This window comes from Aquila chrysaetos, chromosome 19 (genome assembly GCF_900496995.4).
Source record: "Aquila chrysaetos chrysaetos chromosome 19, bAquChr1.4, whole genome shotgun sequence".
NCBI lineage: Eukaryota > Metazoa > Chordata > Aves > Accipitriformes > Accipitridae > Aquila > Aquila chrysaetos.
The window spans coordinates 27,405,049-27,423,597 of record NC_044022.1 but is presented as its reverse complement, the minus strand read 5'-3'; the positions used below and the strand labels follow the sequence as shown (position 1 = coordinate 27,423,597).

The 18,549-nt window shown below is 45.9% G+C and overlaps 1 protein-coding gene across 4 annotated transcripts in view; it reads right to left on the bottom strand.

Moving 5' to 3' along the window:
• Nucleotides 1-13,562, bottom strand: part of RRM1 (ribonucleotide reductase catalytic subunit M1) — a 30,627-nt gene extending 17,065 nt beyond the window's left edge. For 2 of the 4 annotated variants that reach the window (XR_005930867.1, XR_005930866.1), the window contains exons 1-13: nt 12,102-12,190; nt 10,163-10,340; nt 9,570-9,670; nt 8,853-8,912; nt 7,451-7,490; nt 6,336-6,498; nt 5,609-5,750; nt 4,917-5,000; nt 4,113-4,274; nt 3,446-3,525; nt 2,769-2,970; nt 1,548-1,697; nt 374-595 (exon numbers count right to left, since the gene is read on the bottom strand). Coding sequence is in view for 2 of the 4 variants with exons in the window: in XM_030042733.2 (XP_029898593.1) it covers nt 374-595; nt 1,548-1,697; nt 2,769-2,970; nt 3,446-3,525; nt 4,113-4,274; nt 4,917-5,000; nt 5,609-5,750; nt 6,336-6,498; nt 7,451-7,490; nt 8,853-8,912; nt 9,570-9,670; nt 10,163-10,340; nt 12,102-12,190; nt 13,183-13,201 (1,692 nt within the window). In the remaining 2 variants the exon portion in view is untranslated. Of the gene's footprint in view, nt 1-373; nt 596-1,547; nt 1,698-2,768; nt 2,971-3,445; nt 3,526-4,112; nt 4,275-4,916; nt 5,001-5,608; nt 5,751-6,335; nt 6,499-7,450; nt 7,491-8,852; nt 8,913-9,569; nt 9,671-10,162; nt 10,341-12,033; nt 12,051-12,101; nt 12,191-13,182 lie in introns of those variants that run through there. The other 2 variants (XM_030042733.2, XM_041118440.1) reach the window with 2 other exon arrangements.
• Nucleotides 13,563-18,549: the final 4,987 nt, after the last annotated feature.

Here is an 18,549-nt window from a genome sequence, read left to right as displayed (position 1 = left end):
TTTTCTCCACGTTTTATAAATCACGTTGTAAATTGACCTGTTATTAATTATTCTCTGCAAGTCAGCCTCAGTGAAGCCCCTGTATCATAATCTTACACTCAATATTTTAATTGCGCTAAAGGGGACAGCCAGCACAGGCTCAGTCTTGCTTTTCTTCTATTGCTCACTGCACCTCAGTTTAACTTACGCATTTCTTACTACACCTAAGAAGCCAAATGATGGAGGAAAACTCACACACCATTTGTACTGTTGCAATATTATCAGCCAAAGGCATTTGAGTCATATGTCTCCTTCTGTATCAAAGACGAGGCACAGTCACATTATCTGCTTTTCATAGCTTTGGCCCTGACACAGGACAGTTCCTGGTACTTACTCCTTCGCTGACAGGAGAACCCTCATATGTTTCATATGGTCCTTGCTCCTTGGCAAGTTCACAGCTGGCTTCCAAAGCACCATAATAAATGGTTTCAAAAATGTGCTGGTTCAAGCGCTGGGCCTCAGGACTTTCAAATGGGTACCTCATCAAGATAAAAGCATCTGCCAGGCCCTGCACACCAATGCCAATGGGACGGTGGCGTCTGTTGGAGCGTTCAGCCTGCATGGCAATCAAGCAGAAAGAATAATTACCTTTAGCAGAACTACATAGAATCATAGAATAAATAAGGCTGGAAAGGCCCTCAGAGGAATTTTCATCCATACCATTGCCTTAACTTTTATGGGCCATCCCTTCTGCTGCAACAACCCACCTTTCAATTCTGCCCAGTTCCCCACCGTTTGCTGTTTGGTGGGGCAGGAATTTGAGGACCCAGATTAAGTTTGTGAGAAGTGATCACTGATCTCAATTGCTCAACCTGACAAAGGGAGCCATGATTTAGAAGTGAACACTAAGCATATTCTGAAAAAACAGGCCCATGAAGACATTTAAACTCATTCATTCAAATTGTACATGCCAGAAATATGTGATTCTCATCAGGTTTGGCTTCACACTTTGGATATTTGCTTATTTCCTCCTCCAACACCCAGCTCTGCTGCTTGCCTTTCTATGTTCTTGCAATGCAACAAACCCTGCTTCCATTCCTCTTCAACAACTACCAACCCTCTTCCCCACATTCTTTCCAGAAAGCAGTCTAGGCACCCTCTCAAAGATGCATAAAACCAACAAGACTGAGTTACACCTTGGGATCTCTCCAGAATCCTTCTCTCTGGTCCACTTTCCACTCTATTCCTAGTGCTGTTCTGTGCTTTATGGAAATCCTCACACATGAAAAAATTCCAACTGCAGAACCATCTCAAGGGGAGGCTTTTTCTACAACTGCTTCACTAAGAACTGTTCTGGGTTGAAGCTTAAGAAGCCACTAAACAACGGGTCACATCTGCAAACAGGCAGTTAATGGAACACCCAACTGTTTGCTAAAACAGGTTTACAAAAATCCGTCACTGACTCCTTCTGCCCAAGACTGAACTGGGATTGCTACAGAACAACAGGCCCTTTGTCACCAGACTCTCAGCATGCCTTCAGCCCCGCACTAGCTCAGCACTGCACTCACCTCTGGCACAGGGTAGTAGTTGATGTCAATGATTTTGTTCAGGTTTCGGACAATAACTTTAGTGACTTCAGCTAGCTTCTTGAAATCGTATGTATGCTCTGAAGTGACGTACATGTTCAGGGCTATAGAGGCCAAATTACAAACTGCAACCTGTGGAGAAAACGCAGTGAAAACAGGCATGCCAGCCAACACCCCATGCAAAAAAACACAATCTCAGTTCCAGAGCATGCTCTCTGGATTATCCAAACTATAGGGAAACAACTCGAGCAACCTAAAAGGCTGGAAAAACGCACTCCTCATTTCTACACTATCTTATGAGTTATAGAAAGGGTAACCAATTCAAAAAGGCTTAGTAGAAATCAGTATCAGCATAAAAATTAAATTCTCTGCCTAGTCAATCATACTGCCTGCAAGCCATCCTTGCATAAACTAAGCCTAACCATTTCTTGTGTTGCCAGAACCAGCAGCTGATCTCAGTGAGATCCAGACTATATTATATTAGGTCATTTTCTTAGTCATTTTTTAACACTAGCATTTTTTCCAACCCCAGGAGAACTGAAAGAAGTCAGCTAAGATTTCTTGTGCAGTGCAGGCAGGCAAGATGGCTCTCCAAATCTTCTAGACTACTCACGATTTTATATGCCAAAGAGTGTGAGCTAAAGAACAACTAGTGGCTCAGCCAGTAGAAACTGATACTTTCAGGTACAACAGCCTCAAGAGCTTTACTGCACTAGAAATGCTCCATGCTGTACTAGCACTAAATCATTGCTGTGTCCTTCCTTTGCCTTTGTTAGCAATGCTGCAGTCCAAACAGCACATCTGTAGAGCACCAAGATTAGGGTAGTACGCAGGGAACTTGGGTGGAATTGTCACTGAAATGTAAGTCTGGGAGTAAGAGGCATGGTTTTACTAAATCATTAGCTGAAGAGATGCTTACATCAGCTAGCAGCAAGCCAAAGAGCTCACTTCTCCCTCAAGCTTTCAGACATTCACTTTGATGGGTATCTTGTTTTATATCAAATCCTCCACAGGAGTTGGAAGGAAGGGGAAACCCACACACAGAGTCTGTGGAAGAGTTGTAAGTACTCGAGTCAAAACATCCCCAGAATTTTCTGAGCTACCTGTTGCCTTCCCCAACCAACAGTCAGACATATTCTAGAAAGCTGCAACAGGAGCAGTCACAGCTTTCCTAAATGCTACAAGTTCCTAATCTCCACCTACCTCATCTTTGCTGGTATACTCCACTATTTCTGTACACAGATTGCTGCATTTGATGGTCCCTAAGTTCTGCTGATTGCTCTTCCGGTTGCAAGAGTCTTTGTACAGCATGTACGGTGTGCCAGTCTCTGTCTGAGATTCAATGATAGCATACCAGAGCTGCTGGGCCTTCACCACTCTGCGGACACGGCCTTGCTTCTCATAACTGCAACAGGGCACATGTTGCTTAATAATTCCCAGGCTCTCCAAAAATAGCAGTGAAAGACAATCATTTTTAACACAACATCAGGTTCTCAGGCAGGCAAGACCCCATTCACTTCTCAACTGCATGAACTCTGAACTGTCCTTGTTTAAAGGAAATGGAAAATCTTTCACTACAACATCCTACACAACTCGTTCAAAACAAAGCCATCGACCGTTATAAGCAGGGATCACTTCAGAATTTCCCTTTAACAAGCTAAAACAATCATTCATGCATGGTTCTACCTTGAGCAGGTCACAGTTTGAAGCAAACAGTAAGCAGACCTTCCCCATGTTTGTTCTTTTATCAATCTGATAATGGAACTCGCTGACCACTTATGAGCCAACACCACAAACCTGTGCTTTTGCTCCCAGATACCACACAAGGGCAGTTCTGTGAATGGATGACCACTGCTTAAAAATATATTCACTTTTCTCACCTCTCATATAGTTTCTCAAATTCCTCTCCCCAAACCTCATCTAGGCCAGGACACTCATTTGGACACATTAAGGACCAGTCCTGTAAGGAAAAATATTCAGAGAAAATCTTTAGGCACTCTGTCAATTAAAGGCATTCAACTTCATCAGCAGATCCTGTTGTAAACAGGAACATGCGAACTACACTTCCCATCCTGAAAAACTAGGAACCAACTCTGCCAGCAGACATGGGGAAGGTGTTCATCAGACTAGTCAGATCTATTTAAAAGTAATTATATGAATATTTATTACCAAACTGCATTTCAGGAAAATTACTGGTTCTCAAGATATAACCCATTTTAAAGCAAATACAAGCAGTCATATGAAGATCAATTTACTGAGAAGATTTTGATGCTTTAAGGAAACTCCAGAGTAAAAATTTAGCGTAGTACTGTAAGTACATAAGTCATGGGCTGCAAGATTAAGCACTGAAGCAAAGTATCCCACTGGAGTCCTCCAATTCCATTCTCTACCTGCACAGCCTAGTTCTCAAATAAGGTGCAGCAGCCTTTTCAGGAAGTTCCTTTGCTGCTAGGCAGACAGATCTGCAACCCTTCATGAACTCCATCCCAGGGCTGGTCACCTGTTTCTCTATTAACAGACCTATTCTGCACCAATCACGCTTCTTACCTGGTTGGTTTCAACTCGCTTCATGAAGAGATCAGGAATCCAGAGGGCAAAGAAAAGGTCTCTGGCTCGCTGCTCTTCTTTCCCAGTGTTCTTCTTTAAGTCAAGAAACTCAAAGATGTCCAAATGCCATGGCTCCAGGTAGATGGCAAAAGCCCCAGGTCTCTGATACATAAAACATAGTCAAGATCAGAACAAATTGTCCTTAAAAATAAAATCTCCTGCACTGCTCCTGAGTGCACACAATACCCTAAACTAACAGGAGCTTAGTTTTATAGTCTCGTTAAAGCAATTTCAATATGCTTTTTTGTGTTACTGTTGCTCTCACTTATTGGAACTGGGCCGTGTTACTAGTTCCAGATTCTCGATAAAAATGATTTAGTACCAAAAAAATGTATCTCTGCTGTGTAAGCAGGGGCTTGACAAATATTAGATTTACTTATTGTGTCATGCCTCCATTGGCTTCTGGACTACGTGAAAACAAAGGATCAAGAGACTTTCTACAGCTTTACACCTTAGTTCACTACAGGGCATTCAAGGAGTGACTAATAACCAGCGCAAGAGGCTGCTCTAACGTGTATATTGTGCAGCAGATATATACCAAAAGATATAACTGCATGATAAAATGTATAGTGAAAGGGGAACACCAGAATATCAACAAGAAGGAGGGAAAATGCCATATTCTAATTATGTGTCATCTACAACCACTTCATCAGCTCACTGATGTTACTGGGTCAATCCTTCACAGATGTGGAACCTCTGACCTCAGGTTCCCTTCTTGGACATAATATAATGGAAAGCCAGTACCTTGTTTCCACCTTGATCCACATAACGGGCAGTGTTGTTGTAGACCCTCAGCATTGGAACAAGCCCGTTGGAATTTCCATTTGTCTGCAGAAGCACAGGAAAACCATGAATACTGAAAAGCAACTGCCTGAAGACATGGGCCTACATTTTCTGCATGTCTTTCAGCAGTCTGCAAAACTCTTATGCTGAAAGCTAGGAACTGACCACTCCAATCAGTTATTTGGTAGTCCCTTCTCCTCGCCTTTTTTTTAAATAGACAAAAACGTATATATCAGCTACTGGTTCCAGAGTTAATAAAATGTACCTCCTAATTTCTTTTTGTCACATGCACTGTGACAAAAAAACCAAACACACATCCACAGATGATCTTGAGCAGTTAAGACATACAAAAGGAAAAGGGGTAATGCACAAGTCTCTGAGCATATTCCTAGGTTGCTAATAGTTCGAAATGTCTGATCAAACAGTGGAATAATATCCTCTTTTTGGAAGGACTTCTATTAGGAAGCCAAAAAAACCAAGGAAAACCAACCTTTTTGCCTTAGAGCATAGTGAAAAGAGAAGGACTACTGAGCTAGACTGACTGCTGTGTTAAACTGAGTCGGTAGAAGCAGCATTGATTTGGCAACCAAAATATAGACATTTCCTGAAACCAGAAGGTTAACCGCTGCTGGGAACACCATCTGCACACTTACCCCCGCAATATAGCTGCCCGTGGCTCGGATACAGCTCACAGCAAGGCCAATCCCACCAGCAGACTTTGAGATCAGTGCACACTGCTTCAGCGTGTCATAGATTCCCTCAATGCTGTCATCCTTCATGCACAGCAGGAAACAACTAATGAAAATAAATAGTTTTAGCATACAAAGATTAAAACAAAAAAAGGGAAGAAGTATTTCACCAGGGCTGCAGAAAAGCAAGAGTAAACACTGAATCTTTAACATGTTATGCAAAGGAAATAAATGATGCAAAACCATAGGTTTCAAAGTGGAATAAAGGATAGTTTTAGAAAACATCATGAGCAATAGTTGTATTACTGATACCTGTGTTACCAAAGCAAAACATTTTTTAAATCATATCATTTATGCTTGCTATTTTTAGCATGTTTTAGAAAACAATTACCAGGATTCATTTTGTAATCTATAGAAGACTATGCACATAAGTAATTTTTAAATAAAATACAGCCATGTAAACATTTCCATTAGCTTTAGAAGCTTACAGAAACCTGTGTATTTTTCCCCAAAGACTACACCAGAGATCAAGTTAAATTTGACAGCAACTTCTCAAAACTTCATAAAACTATCACAGAAACACAGCTACTATTTTTAGAAGTTGTGAAAGCATTTCATTTGAACAGACCCAATCTCCAAAACTTTACCTTCGTCTAGTTACGCATTAAGCAAACTTGAAAGCCAAAGGTACCTGGAAAGCTGAGGCCGGTTGGTGCCTGCATTGAATAACGTGGGGGAGGCATGGGTAAACCACCTTTCAGACAGAAGATTGTAAGTTTCAATTGCAGCATCAATGTCATTTTTGTGGATCCCCACTGATACCCTCATCAACATATGTTGAGGACGCTCAGCAACTAAACACAAAAAGCAAAGGGGGGAAAAAAAGAATGTCAGTATGACATTTACGATTAGTACAGACAGATGTAGAGGTCATAGCAATAAGCTACAAACAATGTGCAATGGGCCACTTGAGAGCCATAGTTTTCATAGAATCACAGAATAATTCAGGTTGGAAGGAACCTCAGGAGGTCTCTAGTCCAATCTCCTGCTCAAAGAAGAGTCAGCTAAGAGAATCAGACCACCAGGACTTTATCCAGTCAGGTTTTGAAAAACTCAAGGACAGGCACCGCTGCTCAACAACCTGCTCCAATGCTTGACTGTTCTCATGGGGAAAAAAAAAAACCAACACCTGTATTAACAGTTAAAATCCAATCAAATATCCAATCCAGCATCCAATTGCTCTCTAGGTTTATTATATTACAATTAACTTCTCAACATTCTGGTGTCCTAGGATTTTCATGCTAAGGGCCTGCCATAACTGGCACAGATAGCACAGTAGCTCTTTCAGCTTAAATTTATTAAAAAGTGCTTAGCATTATGGAACAAGTTATCAGCTGGACAGGAACTACTTCATCTTCTAAATCCTAGATAACAGGCAGCTTTCAAAGCACTAGGGACCTTAAAACAGACGGCTGAAGCACAGTTGTCCAGGTCACACTGCCATTATCTGGAACACCCAAGTAAACTTGGCACAGTGCTGCTCTTTAATGATCAACTGTTCTTCAGGCAAGCATACTGCTGCCACCAAAAAAATGTTAGATTCTCAGCCTAAGAAAAGAAGTTGCACATGCCCACAAAATACCTACCACAAACTTTTTGCTAATTTTTTTTAAACCAGTACACAGTGCTTTCACTGGAACGCTTTATGGAAAGCTATGAGGTAGGCTATTTACCTCCTCAACCCCTGCTCTGAGCCATGGTCTTGACTTTTAAATAATACCTCAAGATGATACAGACAGTTCTTACCTTTTGAGTTGATTTTCAGCAAGTAGGAGCGTTCAAGAGTCTTTAAAGAGAGAGAATGCATTTTAGTAGACATGCAGTTTTCAGTTTTTAAAAAACATCCTGTTAACTGCAAACTCAAGCATCTTCATGCTCCTTAACCCAGGCTTCAACAGAAGCACCAATCCTGCACTCCACTACTCCTCTTGTTAATGGCATAGGATATTAGGTGACTAACGACTAAAAAAAAAAACCAGAAGTCCACTGTAAGGTTCCAACACTGAGGACTCTATGCTTTGGATTATGGAGTGGTAGTGGAGCATGCAGCCACAAGGTTCAACACTACCTCTCAGCCCACAGTGAATTCAGGCTAGAAGACAAGGGAGTGCTTGTTCTCCACAGCCCCATCCCTCCTTAAAGTATTGTTAGTATTGTTAGTTATACTATGACAATGCCTTCCAGACAACCTGTATCACAATCTGCAGCACTGGGTGTTGAACACACAACATGACAAATACGGCAAGCCTACAACTGCAGCACGTCCCTTCTAAGCTTGTACCTAATGGATTACAGCAGTAATTACAGGAGGGGATGTCAGGAATTGCATATCTATATACATATAGAAACACATACCCCTCTTCAAGGTCCCCTCTTTCCATCCTTGCCTATGCTGTTTCCACAGCTGCTATGCTCTTTACACACACTAGTTGTTTCCTCATTGCAGACTACTTCCCCCAAAGCAGAAGGCACCACATCAGGTGTGTTGATGGAAACTCCAGGCAAAAACCCCCAGTTCTTACAGAGATTCACAAGAACTATCTGAAGTACCCAGTGCTATGGAATAGCAAAATACTCTCCAGTTAACCCTCCAGAGAGCCCACTGCATCATGCCCTAAAACAATTCAGCAAAGAACAGCATGTTATGAGGGGAGCAGGAGCAGATGGTGGGGGCACAATGGACTGGACTGGTTGTGGGGGAGATGTTCCAGCAACATGGAAGACGACAAAATGCGTGGGACGACACACTGAGAACAACTGTTACGCAAAACAATGAGGAAAAGCAAAAATCCCCTTTTTGGTTTATTAAGAATCAGATTATTTCCTTGAGGAATGGCACGAGCTGGGAAGCTTTCAACAACATTTGGTGCTATCTGCTGTGAAACAGTTAATGCCCAACAGTTAAAATATTGTAGCAGCCGAGGGTACACAACGAAGCCAAGAAGAAAGTACATGATTCATCCAGTTAGGCAACTGTTTTGTGCAGGTATTCTTCATTTTTACAGACCCACTAATGTCCCACTACTCCAGTGCCTTCCTTGCCCAAATCTAGATGATTCTGCAAGTATTCCCATCCTTCCCAAAAGATTCAGCTCCAGAACAATATCAGAACAGCAGTCTTCATTATCATGAGTAATGTGCTTTTTACCTTAAAACCAAAATAGTTGTAGGAGAAGTCTCTGTCATAGATAATGGCAGAATTCAGACGCTGAGAGGAAATAATACAGAGAAAAATTTACATTTACAATCAGGTTTTTTGTGCCTCACATTAAGGTATAACAATACTATCATTGTTTGGCATTTCTGGCCTCAAAGGTCTAGTGAAACAGATATCAGATCAGAGGAATAAAGTAGGGAAGAGCACTTCGCTTGAAACAAGAAACACACAGCTTTAACAATTTTTTTTTCCAAGTACAACGCACAATTGTTGGCTACATTTTACTGAAGTCTAACTAGACACTAAGAAACACAAGAGAGAATCAAAATACGAACATGAGTTCCCATAAGAACACCAACCTGAAACAACTTGAAATCAGAAACCAAACCTCATCTCTCCCTTCTGTGCACACAAAACAGATTGCTACATCAAAAGCTACTTTTTCTCCAATTAATTTGTGCTGATCATGACTATGAGGACACCCAAGAAAACAGATTCTACTACAGAAACATCCTTACATGAAGGAAATTCCTACATCCTCTCTTTTAAACTCTCCAGAACAGAGCAGTTACCACCTGCACAGGTTTCTGCATTGGCTTTTTGTCCTAAAACAAACAAGGCTTGCTTAAAAATAAGAAAAATAAATTATCTGAACTAGTTCACTGAATTTTTAAAACTTCGAAGTGAAAGAAAAAAAAAGTTACATACATCTTTGTTGGCCAAAACTACGTCTAGGGTTTCTTTGGAGATCATTGGTGAGTGCTTCCCGTTGTGAGGGTTTATGTAGTTGTAGAGATCATCCATCACATCTACAACAGAAAGGTATTTAAAAAGAAGGACATCCACAGACCTATATATGCATCATCTGTCATTTGTTTTCAAGGATTTAACAGGCAGGACTACTCATCCTCTAAAATAACCCCCTCCAGCTCTACAAACATACACCTTTTCTTCTACCTGCTCAGTACTATTACTAACCCGTTAACCTTAAAAATGCACTTCTCTTACAATGTTTTTTTAATAGAATTTATAACACATAATAAATGGGAATGAAAGTGGGTGCAACCTAATTTGAATCAGTTCCATTTTTCATCAATCTATTTATACAGATACTTTTCCAAAACAGGCAATTTCATTTTCCTTGTGACATGCCTAAAATGCATGTTTTTCATCTCCATGGCATTTTTAGTTAGCCTGGGTACTTAGTAACTTCTGCTTAAGAGATTTCCATATTTATATCCTCTAAAACTCCTACTCCCTTTCTGACTAATTGCCATTCAAGTGCCCCCAAAGAGACTTACCACTGAATACTTTCTTAGTTTCTTTGTGCAAATTGGACACTGCAATCCTTGCTGCCAGGATAGCGTAGTCAGGGTGTTTGGTGGTCAGGGTTGCAGCCGTTTCAGCAGCCAGTGTATCCAGTTCCACCGTTGTGACACCACTGTACAGTCCCTGAATCACTTTCATGGTGATCTGGGCCTGAAAAAGGAAAATTCTGGAGGTTAGCTACCTGCTGTTGGGGAAAAAAAAAAAATCCTGAAACCATTTAAGATGTAAGATACACTTCACTATAAGCAGTACCGTTCGCTCTGTTTGAATGGAAAAGCAAATTAAAATACCAAACCCTCTTAGTGAAGTACTGACTCCTAAAATTTTAAAGTAATACTGGGGCAGAAGGGAGAGCGAGGAAAGAGTGAAGAAAGCAGAAACTGTCAATCCAGAATCATTAACAGTTTTTAATCTGCAGACACTTTCCTAAAGGCTAGAATAGAGTAGCAGCAAAGATCATAGGGAGAAAAGTCAGATTAAAACACTACTTGCTCAGAAGTTTTCAAACTCCAAATGAAGCTTGACTTTATAAATGCCTGATGAGACATGGAAGTGCTACACTTAAAGTCATTTCATGACAAGAGCAAAAAATCCCCAACCCTGGAAGGGATACAATGGCTTTTGCTTCATGGCTTAACCCAACGGGCTTCATCTGCCAGTTGGGACCTTTTGTGGGTAAAGACTTTTGCATCTATCTCTAAAGTACTTTCTGCTTTACTCTCAAGCATTTAGCACCGATCACTACAAGAAAGAGCATATTTTACACTGGAGAAGAGAGGTTGAATCTAACGTGGTAACTGCCAAATACACTGGAAGTGCCAACAGCCTCACAAAACCAGGACACGTCATTTTCAAACCTTACTCTCTGAAAGTAAGCATGTTAGGTTAGGAATTTTTACTAGTGGCTTGTAGAGCATCTGGCACAAGAAGTTCCAAGTCCAAAAGGAGAAACTCAATTCCAAGAAAAGCGATGTCACACACTACTGCAGAATAAATAAGAATGCAGTGGTTCACATAAGATTATCTTCATTATCAAGACAGGGTTATTAAGAGTCAGGAGGACTAGGAATCTTGCTTCTGTCCTATCACCAACTCCCTGTCACTGAGATCAAGTCAGTGTACTTTGTGTTTCAGTAACCAAGTCACTAATGCTCCTCCTCCTGCTCTCTAAGGCTGAGGAGCACCACTTTTTGGTACAGAATGAATGTCAAATATTTTACAGATGCAATTTAAGATATGAAAACAGATTGTTAGATCTTCGAGATGGGAAGAGCCTAAGTTGGCAACTCCAAATGAACAGACTGGGTCTGCACATCTGCATAAAAATCTCACAGAGATCAATGGATCCACATGGGAGTTATCCTCTGCACAGGCTTTGGAAGGAGAAGCTTACATGAGTGGGATCAACGTGCACTCAAAATCCTACGCAGCTGGAAAAAACAAAGTAGGGATATTATAATGACAGGGGGGTTCTGTCAGACAGAAAGGGCACCTTGCTTTATTAAGAGAGGATCAAGAGCTACTTTCCATATAGTATTGCTCAAGCTTTGCAGATTGAAATTGAGAGCAATCTACCAAAACCAAAATATGTGAACTGGAGCAACAAAGAACTCTTTTTTTTTTTTTTTAAGCACAAGAAGCTCAATCGCTTCAACTTTTGAGGTAAAAGCAATTTACAATAGGTAAACTGATTTTCCCCCACCACAGTCTAAGACTCCATGAAGCAAAAAAGCTCAGAACACAATCAGAAGAAACACATTATGAACGCATTTGCCAAGACTTCCTGCACAGGCCACCATGCTTGGCTTTTGCCACAGAGAATAACTGGGTAACACTGGCTCACCACTGTCAGCTTTTAGCAGAGATCACAAGGGGCAGAGAACAGGACAGCAGGAAAAAGGACAGACTCACGGGATCGACAAAGTCAGCGTTGAGCCCATAGCAGAGCTTCTGGATGCGTGATGTGATCTTGTCAAACATGACACGCTCTTGGCGTCCATCTGTTGGAGAAGAGGTTACTGTCACAGCAGCTCCCGTTACGACAAAGAACCAGTTAAGCACAGCATCCTCCTGCCCAGCACCTCACACAAGGAGCCAGCCCTCTTTTGGGGGAACTTGGGGTGGGAATCACCAAGGACAGCCTGTTCAGGTTCTCTGTTCAGGCTCAAGGAGAAGAGAGGCTATCCCTCCACCCTGGCATGTTCTTGCTGCAGATGATCAATACTATACATGGGATCCCTCACCCAGAGGCGCAGCTCTCAGTACAGTGAAGAAAAACAGGGAGCTCGCGCCACTTCAGGAGGGGCACGAGTACTCGCTACAAGGCCAAGAAATTCCCACTCCACTCCACCTAAAACGTGGCATAAACCCAGTTCTCAGGACCACTGCTGCAGAGATGGGGAACGCAGCTGAGGGCCACCCCAGCCCCCCTGCCCCCCAAAGGCTGGCGATCCCTCCTTTGATCAAAGGTGTGGGAACTAAGCACAAAGCTTATTGCCATTGTGGGGGGGAGGGTGTCTCCCAAAACTAAGGGGTCTCATCCCTCATTCTTGATGTCATGGGGGGAGATCCCTCACTCTAGGGTGTCTGTGTCGTTCCCCCCCCCGCCCAGTGCAGATGGGGTGCTATCCCCTCACACTCGGTGTCGTGCAAGCTGCCCCCAAAGCAGAGGGGATCCCATCCTTTCACGTCCCATGAGAGACACCCCCAAAACAGAGGGGGGGGGGCCCTATTTCTTCAGTTTAGGTGCCATGAGAGGGATCCCCCAAAGCAGAGGGAGTCCCGTCCCCCCGCACCAGGTGCCATGAGAAGAACCCCCCCCCAAAGCAGCGGGATTGACCCCATTCCCCCACACTCGGTGCCATGAGAGGAGACCCCCGACCCCCCCCCAGAGAAGAGCGGCCACCCCATCTGCCCCCCCCCCCCCGGTGCCGAGGGAATCCCCGTGCCGGCCTGCCCCCCCCCCCCCCCGCGGCGGAGGGTCCTCCCTCACCCCGCTTGACGACATGCATGGCGGCGGTCGGCGTCCCGGGTCTCTCAACGGCTCCTCAGCGCCAAGCGCGGTCTAAGCGCTTCCCGCTCCCGCCAACTGCACTGACCCCGCTGCGCCGCCGTAGCGCTCCACCCCTCCCGGCTGAGGCTGCGGGCGACATCTTGCCTCCGGGCGCTGCCCCCTTCTTTACCCCCTGCCCCCACCGCCATGACTTCAGCGCTGCCTTTCACCGTTAACGGAGACTCGTCCCTTCCTCCATCCCCGCCTTGCCGCCCTCTCCTCCCAGGAAACACCACCCCGCCCGGGAAGGCCACGCCGCTTGCCCGCTTCCAAGATGGCGCCCGACAGCCCGCCTGCCGGTGGAAGGAGGCGGTGGGACGGGAAAGGGCGGGTCACGCCGGCGCCAGGGAGCGACGTACGGAGCCCGCGAAGGGACAAAACGCCCTCGTCCCGCGATAAGCAGTATAGCGGTAACAATGGCAATTATAATTATACTAAAGCAAGGTCCAGACATGCTATTTAATGCGATCCGACAAAGGAGATCCCCCACAACCCCCGTTCCGCCCATACCCCACACAGAACACCACTCCCCTGGGCCAGAGGCCCTATGGGCATGGTGGTTTGTGCACCAGCATGGCGCCCAGCCCAGGCCCTCCCGTGAGGGGCAGGGGACAGGAGGGGAGCTGGCACCCCGTCAAGAGAACGGCCCCCAGGGGACACCCAGCCCCTGGAGGGCTCTGAAGGACGGGACCGGGGGGACACCGAGCCGCCATCCTCGGCCAAGGCGGCAGGTGCCCCAGCCGAGGGTGACGTGAAGGGTGCACGTCCTGCCGCAAAGACCTTTCGGGACCTCAAAAAAGTCCGTGGCCGCCCTTAAAACATCAGGACTGACAACGTCGAGGAAGGGGCACCCTCCCCCTGCGCTTCAGGAGGGCGAGCACCCTCCCTGCCCCTGTGGGCAACCGCCATCTGCTTCTGCAGCGCTTGCTCCTCGCAGAGGCAGGGGAAACGGCTGGGAGCCCAGGCTGGGGTTTACCCACATAATCCAACCCAAAACGTCAGTAGTTCCTCTGCTAACCTGCTCTAAATGTCTTGGGAACCAGCAGCCAAACAGCAGCTGTGGCACTTGTGAGTCTGACATGGCGCGATAACATCTTGCATTTATCATTTACAGCATCTTTTCTGCACAGAGCCTTGTGAAGTACCTCTTACCACCCGAGAAGCGCACCTGCCTGCAGGGGACGATGCCGAGCGGTTTAACACCCCACGGCCTCGTCTCTGCGAGTGGGAAACGGGAAGCAGAGGCCAATACAGTACCGCAACGGAAACGTCAGGTTTTGCACTGTGAGAGTATAACCATCCAACCTACCCTTCAGCTGAGGCTAATCCTGCAAGTCTCAGAGAGAGATCCCAGGAGCTTTAGTGGCACAAAGTGGCTGGAAATTCAGTTACTTATTTCTTCTGGATGGACCACTGTCACTTCCCACATGAGGGTGTTGATTCCATTCAGTCTCAGAGCAAAAATGGCAATTGCCCGTTCCTCAGCACCAAGGTTTGCTTTGAAGGTGCCCAGTGCACCAGCAGGTCAGTCTGATCGTGCTCAGCTTGAGCGAGCCAAGCAGGAGCACAGCACAGAGCCTGGCAGCCCAAAGAGCTCTCATCTCAAAGATGTGACATGGGAAATTTTTGGAACTGATAGGAAATGGGAATAAATTTGGGGTTGTTTCTCTGTTTTATTGGAAAAAGGCCTACAGAAGGAAAAAGTGTGGCATTTTGATCCATTTGAGCTGTGCTTACAGATCTTTGCCCTCAAGTTCTTCTACTCTGTGTTTTATTCACTCTTTTGTGAAAAAAACAGTAGTAGGTGGAGCAGTTCTTTCATTTAGTGAGGATGTGACTGTATGCCATGGGTTAAACTGCTGCAGAGGAAAACCAGCCTCCTCCCCTCCAGCATGGCTGTGGCGAGATCAGAATGACCAAGATAAACCCAATTCTTCAGACATGTGAGTTTGGAACGGAAATGTAGCAACAAAAACTAAACTTCCTGAGGCTGCACAATACTTTTACCTCCATCCATCTCTGAGACAGCTGTGGCTGGAGTGGGAGTGGAGCGTCTGTGCTAACAGGTTCCTGTTGTTACTCCTTTGCTGATTTCCACAGTGAAATTTCCTCAGTCTGAGCTGGCTGCTTCATTCAAACTATCAGAGCCACAGGCACATGCAGCCGGCACCTCAGCTGCACAAGGGCATTGAGCCTTTCTCAGCTAGGAAACAAGCGCTGAGCTGGAACAGCACTCAAAACTGAACCAAGGGTGCTTCAGTACCTTCTATTCATGCAAGGTGAAGCCACAAAACAAAGGATCTGATCCTGCCATGGATCAAGGGGACAAACATACCAAGGAAAGCATAGCTCCCACCTCTTGCCCACACGCTCCTGTCTTACCTAGTATGAAGGGAGCTTGCATGTGAGTGCACTACCCTGGCATGTGCTGCAGGGAACCCAGGATGCTGGACCAGCAGAGAACTGCAGAGATTTGCCTCTTAGCTCACGCCACAGCTGACATGCTATGTGATGTCCTGATGCTGACTCCTTTTCTGGACCAAGGGACGTCCAATCTCACTTTCAGCAGGGAACGGAGTTCAGGCCTCTCTTCCAAAGCAGCCGTTGATGATGCTGATGATTATGTATCTGACTATAGCTGATAAACCTGGGCAAGTCTGGAGTTCATGTCTTCCCTTTGGGGAATTCACACTTGTGCTCCCCATCACCCAGGGAGCACTGTCCCTGACAGGCTGCAAGTGTCCTCAAGAAGGAGACTCTCTCCAGTTCTCCTGATGAAGATCTGGTTTTCTCAGTCCTGCTGGCTTGTGCTGTGTGCTTGTAGGTCACGTACCAGACTGCGCCCTGAGATGACATCCTGAAAATCTTGACAGTGCTGCGGTGCCAGGCTGTCCAGCTGGCAGCACTCCTGGTGCAAGTGGAGAGCTGTTGGGCTTGAGAAACATTGCTGGCAAAAGCAGGGGAAACCATGAGAGTGAGGTGGAGGCCTTGAGTCATGGAGTGAGCTGCACAGAGTTATCTTAATCCTGCCAGGGACAAAGGCCTGGGCTGCTCTGTGACTGGCTCTGAGGGCCCCCAGGCTCCAGTGGAAGTTGTGAGTGTCTCAGGTATCTTGGGGGTTTCTTACAGAATCCAGTCTTTGAGGAGAAAATACAGATGGAAGAGTCTAATTCTCCGCCTCCTGGTTGTTTTGTGCATCATAGCACACCATGCTAATTCCCCAACACTGATTACTGGTTCCTCAGTTGCCCTGGACCAACTGTGTGCAAACCTCTACCATAAGCAAGACCACCAAAATTACCCAAGTTAAAAATACCTCTTCCATTTCCCTCTTTTGGGTGGAGTTACAGTTAATTCCTTGACCCAGAAACATCTGCAGACATGCTGTCCATTTGAAGAGACTGCTTGACTTTGATTGTCTCTCTTGCAAGGTCTAGGACTTTGCACTGCCCCAGGAGTACAGCAGCGTTCTGGCAGATGGCGTGAGATGAAGGCGACCACAGTCATCAAGCAGAATGACTCTTTCTTCCTTTGGTTTCCTCCCATGATAAGCTTCCTTTGTTTTCCTCCCATGATGAGCTTCCTTTTTGCTCCTGATTTACATTCGATTGCAGTCATCCCACAAAGACTTTATACAGTCTTTCAGAGCGGGTCACCAGCTTAGTGGATCACTGGACAATTCATAACCCATTGCCATCCTGATGGCAATGGCCAAAGAGAAGCAAGGACAGTGCATCAGCATGTAATATTGACAGACAGACAAAACCTGGTGTGCAGCAGAGGATCAGGGATCTAGCCCAGTGTCCCCTCGAAGATGCAGACGAAAGGAGGTGGAAATGCTAACAAGAGCAGAAGATGACTCAGTGGCTGGAATGGGAGAACTGCAGGAGAAATACTCTCTCATGGATAGATCACAGTTTTAAGTTGAGCTCTTTCAGCAGCTGCTACTACTGCTGACGCTGAGCCTGTGTGAAGGCGGCAGCAGTCTGTCTCCCAGAAAACCCGCACCACTATTTCTGCTCTTTATTTGGCTGCCTGGTTTTCCCAGCAAATGGGCCGGGAGACCACAGCCACTAACTGGGAAAATAGGGTGAAAATAATGGGTGTTTTGGGGGATGCGGCCATCAAAGATAGCCTGGAAAGGGAGATGGAGCTGTTCCTGAAACTGCTCCTTTCTTCCATCAGGATGCTGTTCAGCCTGGGGGGGACAGCGGACCACTCCAAGTCCCTTCGTACCACTCCCTCCCTCTTCCTCACGCCTTCATGCCTGCTGGCCTTCAGCACTGGGTGGGAGCCTGGCACTGCTGTCTGCCTCCTCAGAGGAGGAGGATCCGCTGTCAGGATCCGCTGCCTCGGCAGTGCCACGACCCCAGTGCCCTGGTGCCCCTCCTGTGCGGGGCCACAGCTGGAGAAGGCACCGGGCTGCTCCTCAGCATGGCTCAGCCATGAGCGTACAGGGAGCCGAGCACAAAACCACATCCCAGCAGAGATTTGGTGCTGAGGGCCCACCCCAGCGCACACCCTGCACCGAGCTCTCCATGAGCAATGGGTGCTGTCGCAGCCCACTGAGCGCAGCCCCGGCCCCAGAACTCGTACTGAGCAGCCAGTGATGCCTCTGGTCCCTCTTGGCTGCAAAAGCAAGCGGGATGAACCGTCTTCAGGGGGCTGGGGGCTCGTGGGGACCCCATCACAGCAGATCCTGCACCCCGGGCCAGGGCCGGTTGGGGCAGAGCTGCACCTGGTGCAGGTGAGCGAATGTCGTGTCCCAAAGTTGGAGTGACTCAGGTTCGTGGATTTCCTTTGTCAGAATTAAGGTGAAACGACACCAGGGGAGTTCAAACAACAATCAACATTTATTCAACCTAGCTAACCTTGCGCAAGTACAAGTGAACTTACCAATATGAACCTTGTATCATGTCATTAAGCTGCTGTTTGAAAAGAGAAGGGAAGTGTAGAAAAAGAAGCGGAAAAAGGAACATGAAACTGTGTCAGAAGGAGAGCCCTCCCGTTGAGTCACGAGGTTCAGAGCAGCCCCCCTCGCTTTCTGGACTCCTCACAGAGGAGCCCAGGGGCGGCTGGGTCCAGTCCTAGTCTCAGACTTGGTCAACGGTTTATGTTTAAAAAGATGAGGTGTAGGGACTGTGGAAAAGAGAGAAGAAAAAGAGGGAGAGAGAGAGGGAAAGAAAGAAAGACAGAAAGAAAGAGAGAAGAAAAGGGTTTCACCAGTCCTGGGTCCAGCGTTGGTCCAGCCAGCGTAGAGATCCAGTTCTGGAGGGCGCACACTGAGAACTCGTTCTCCCTTCTTTT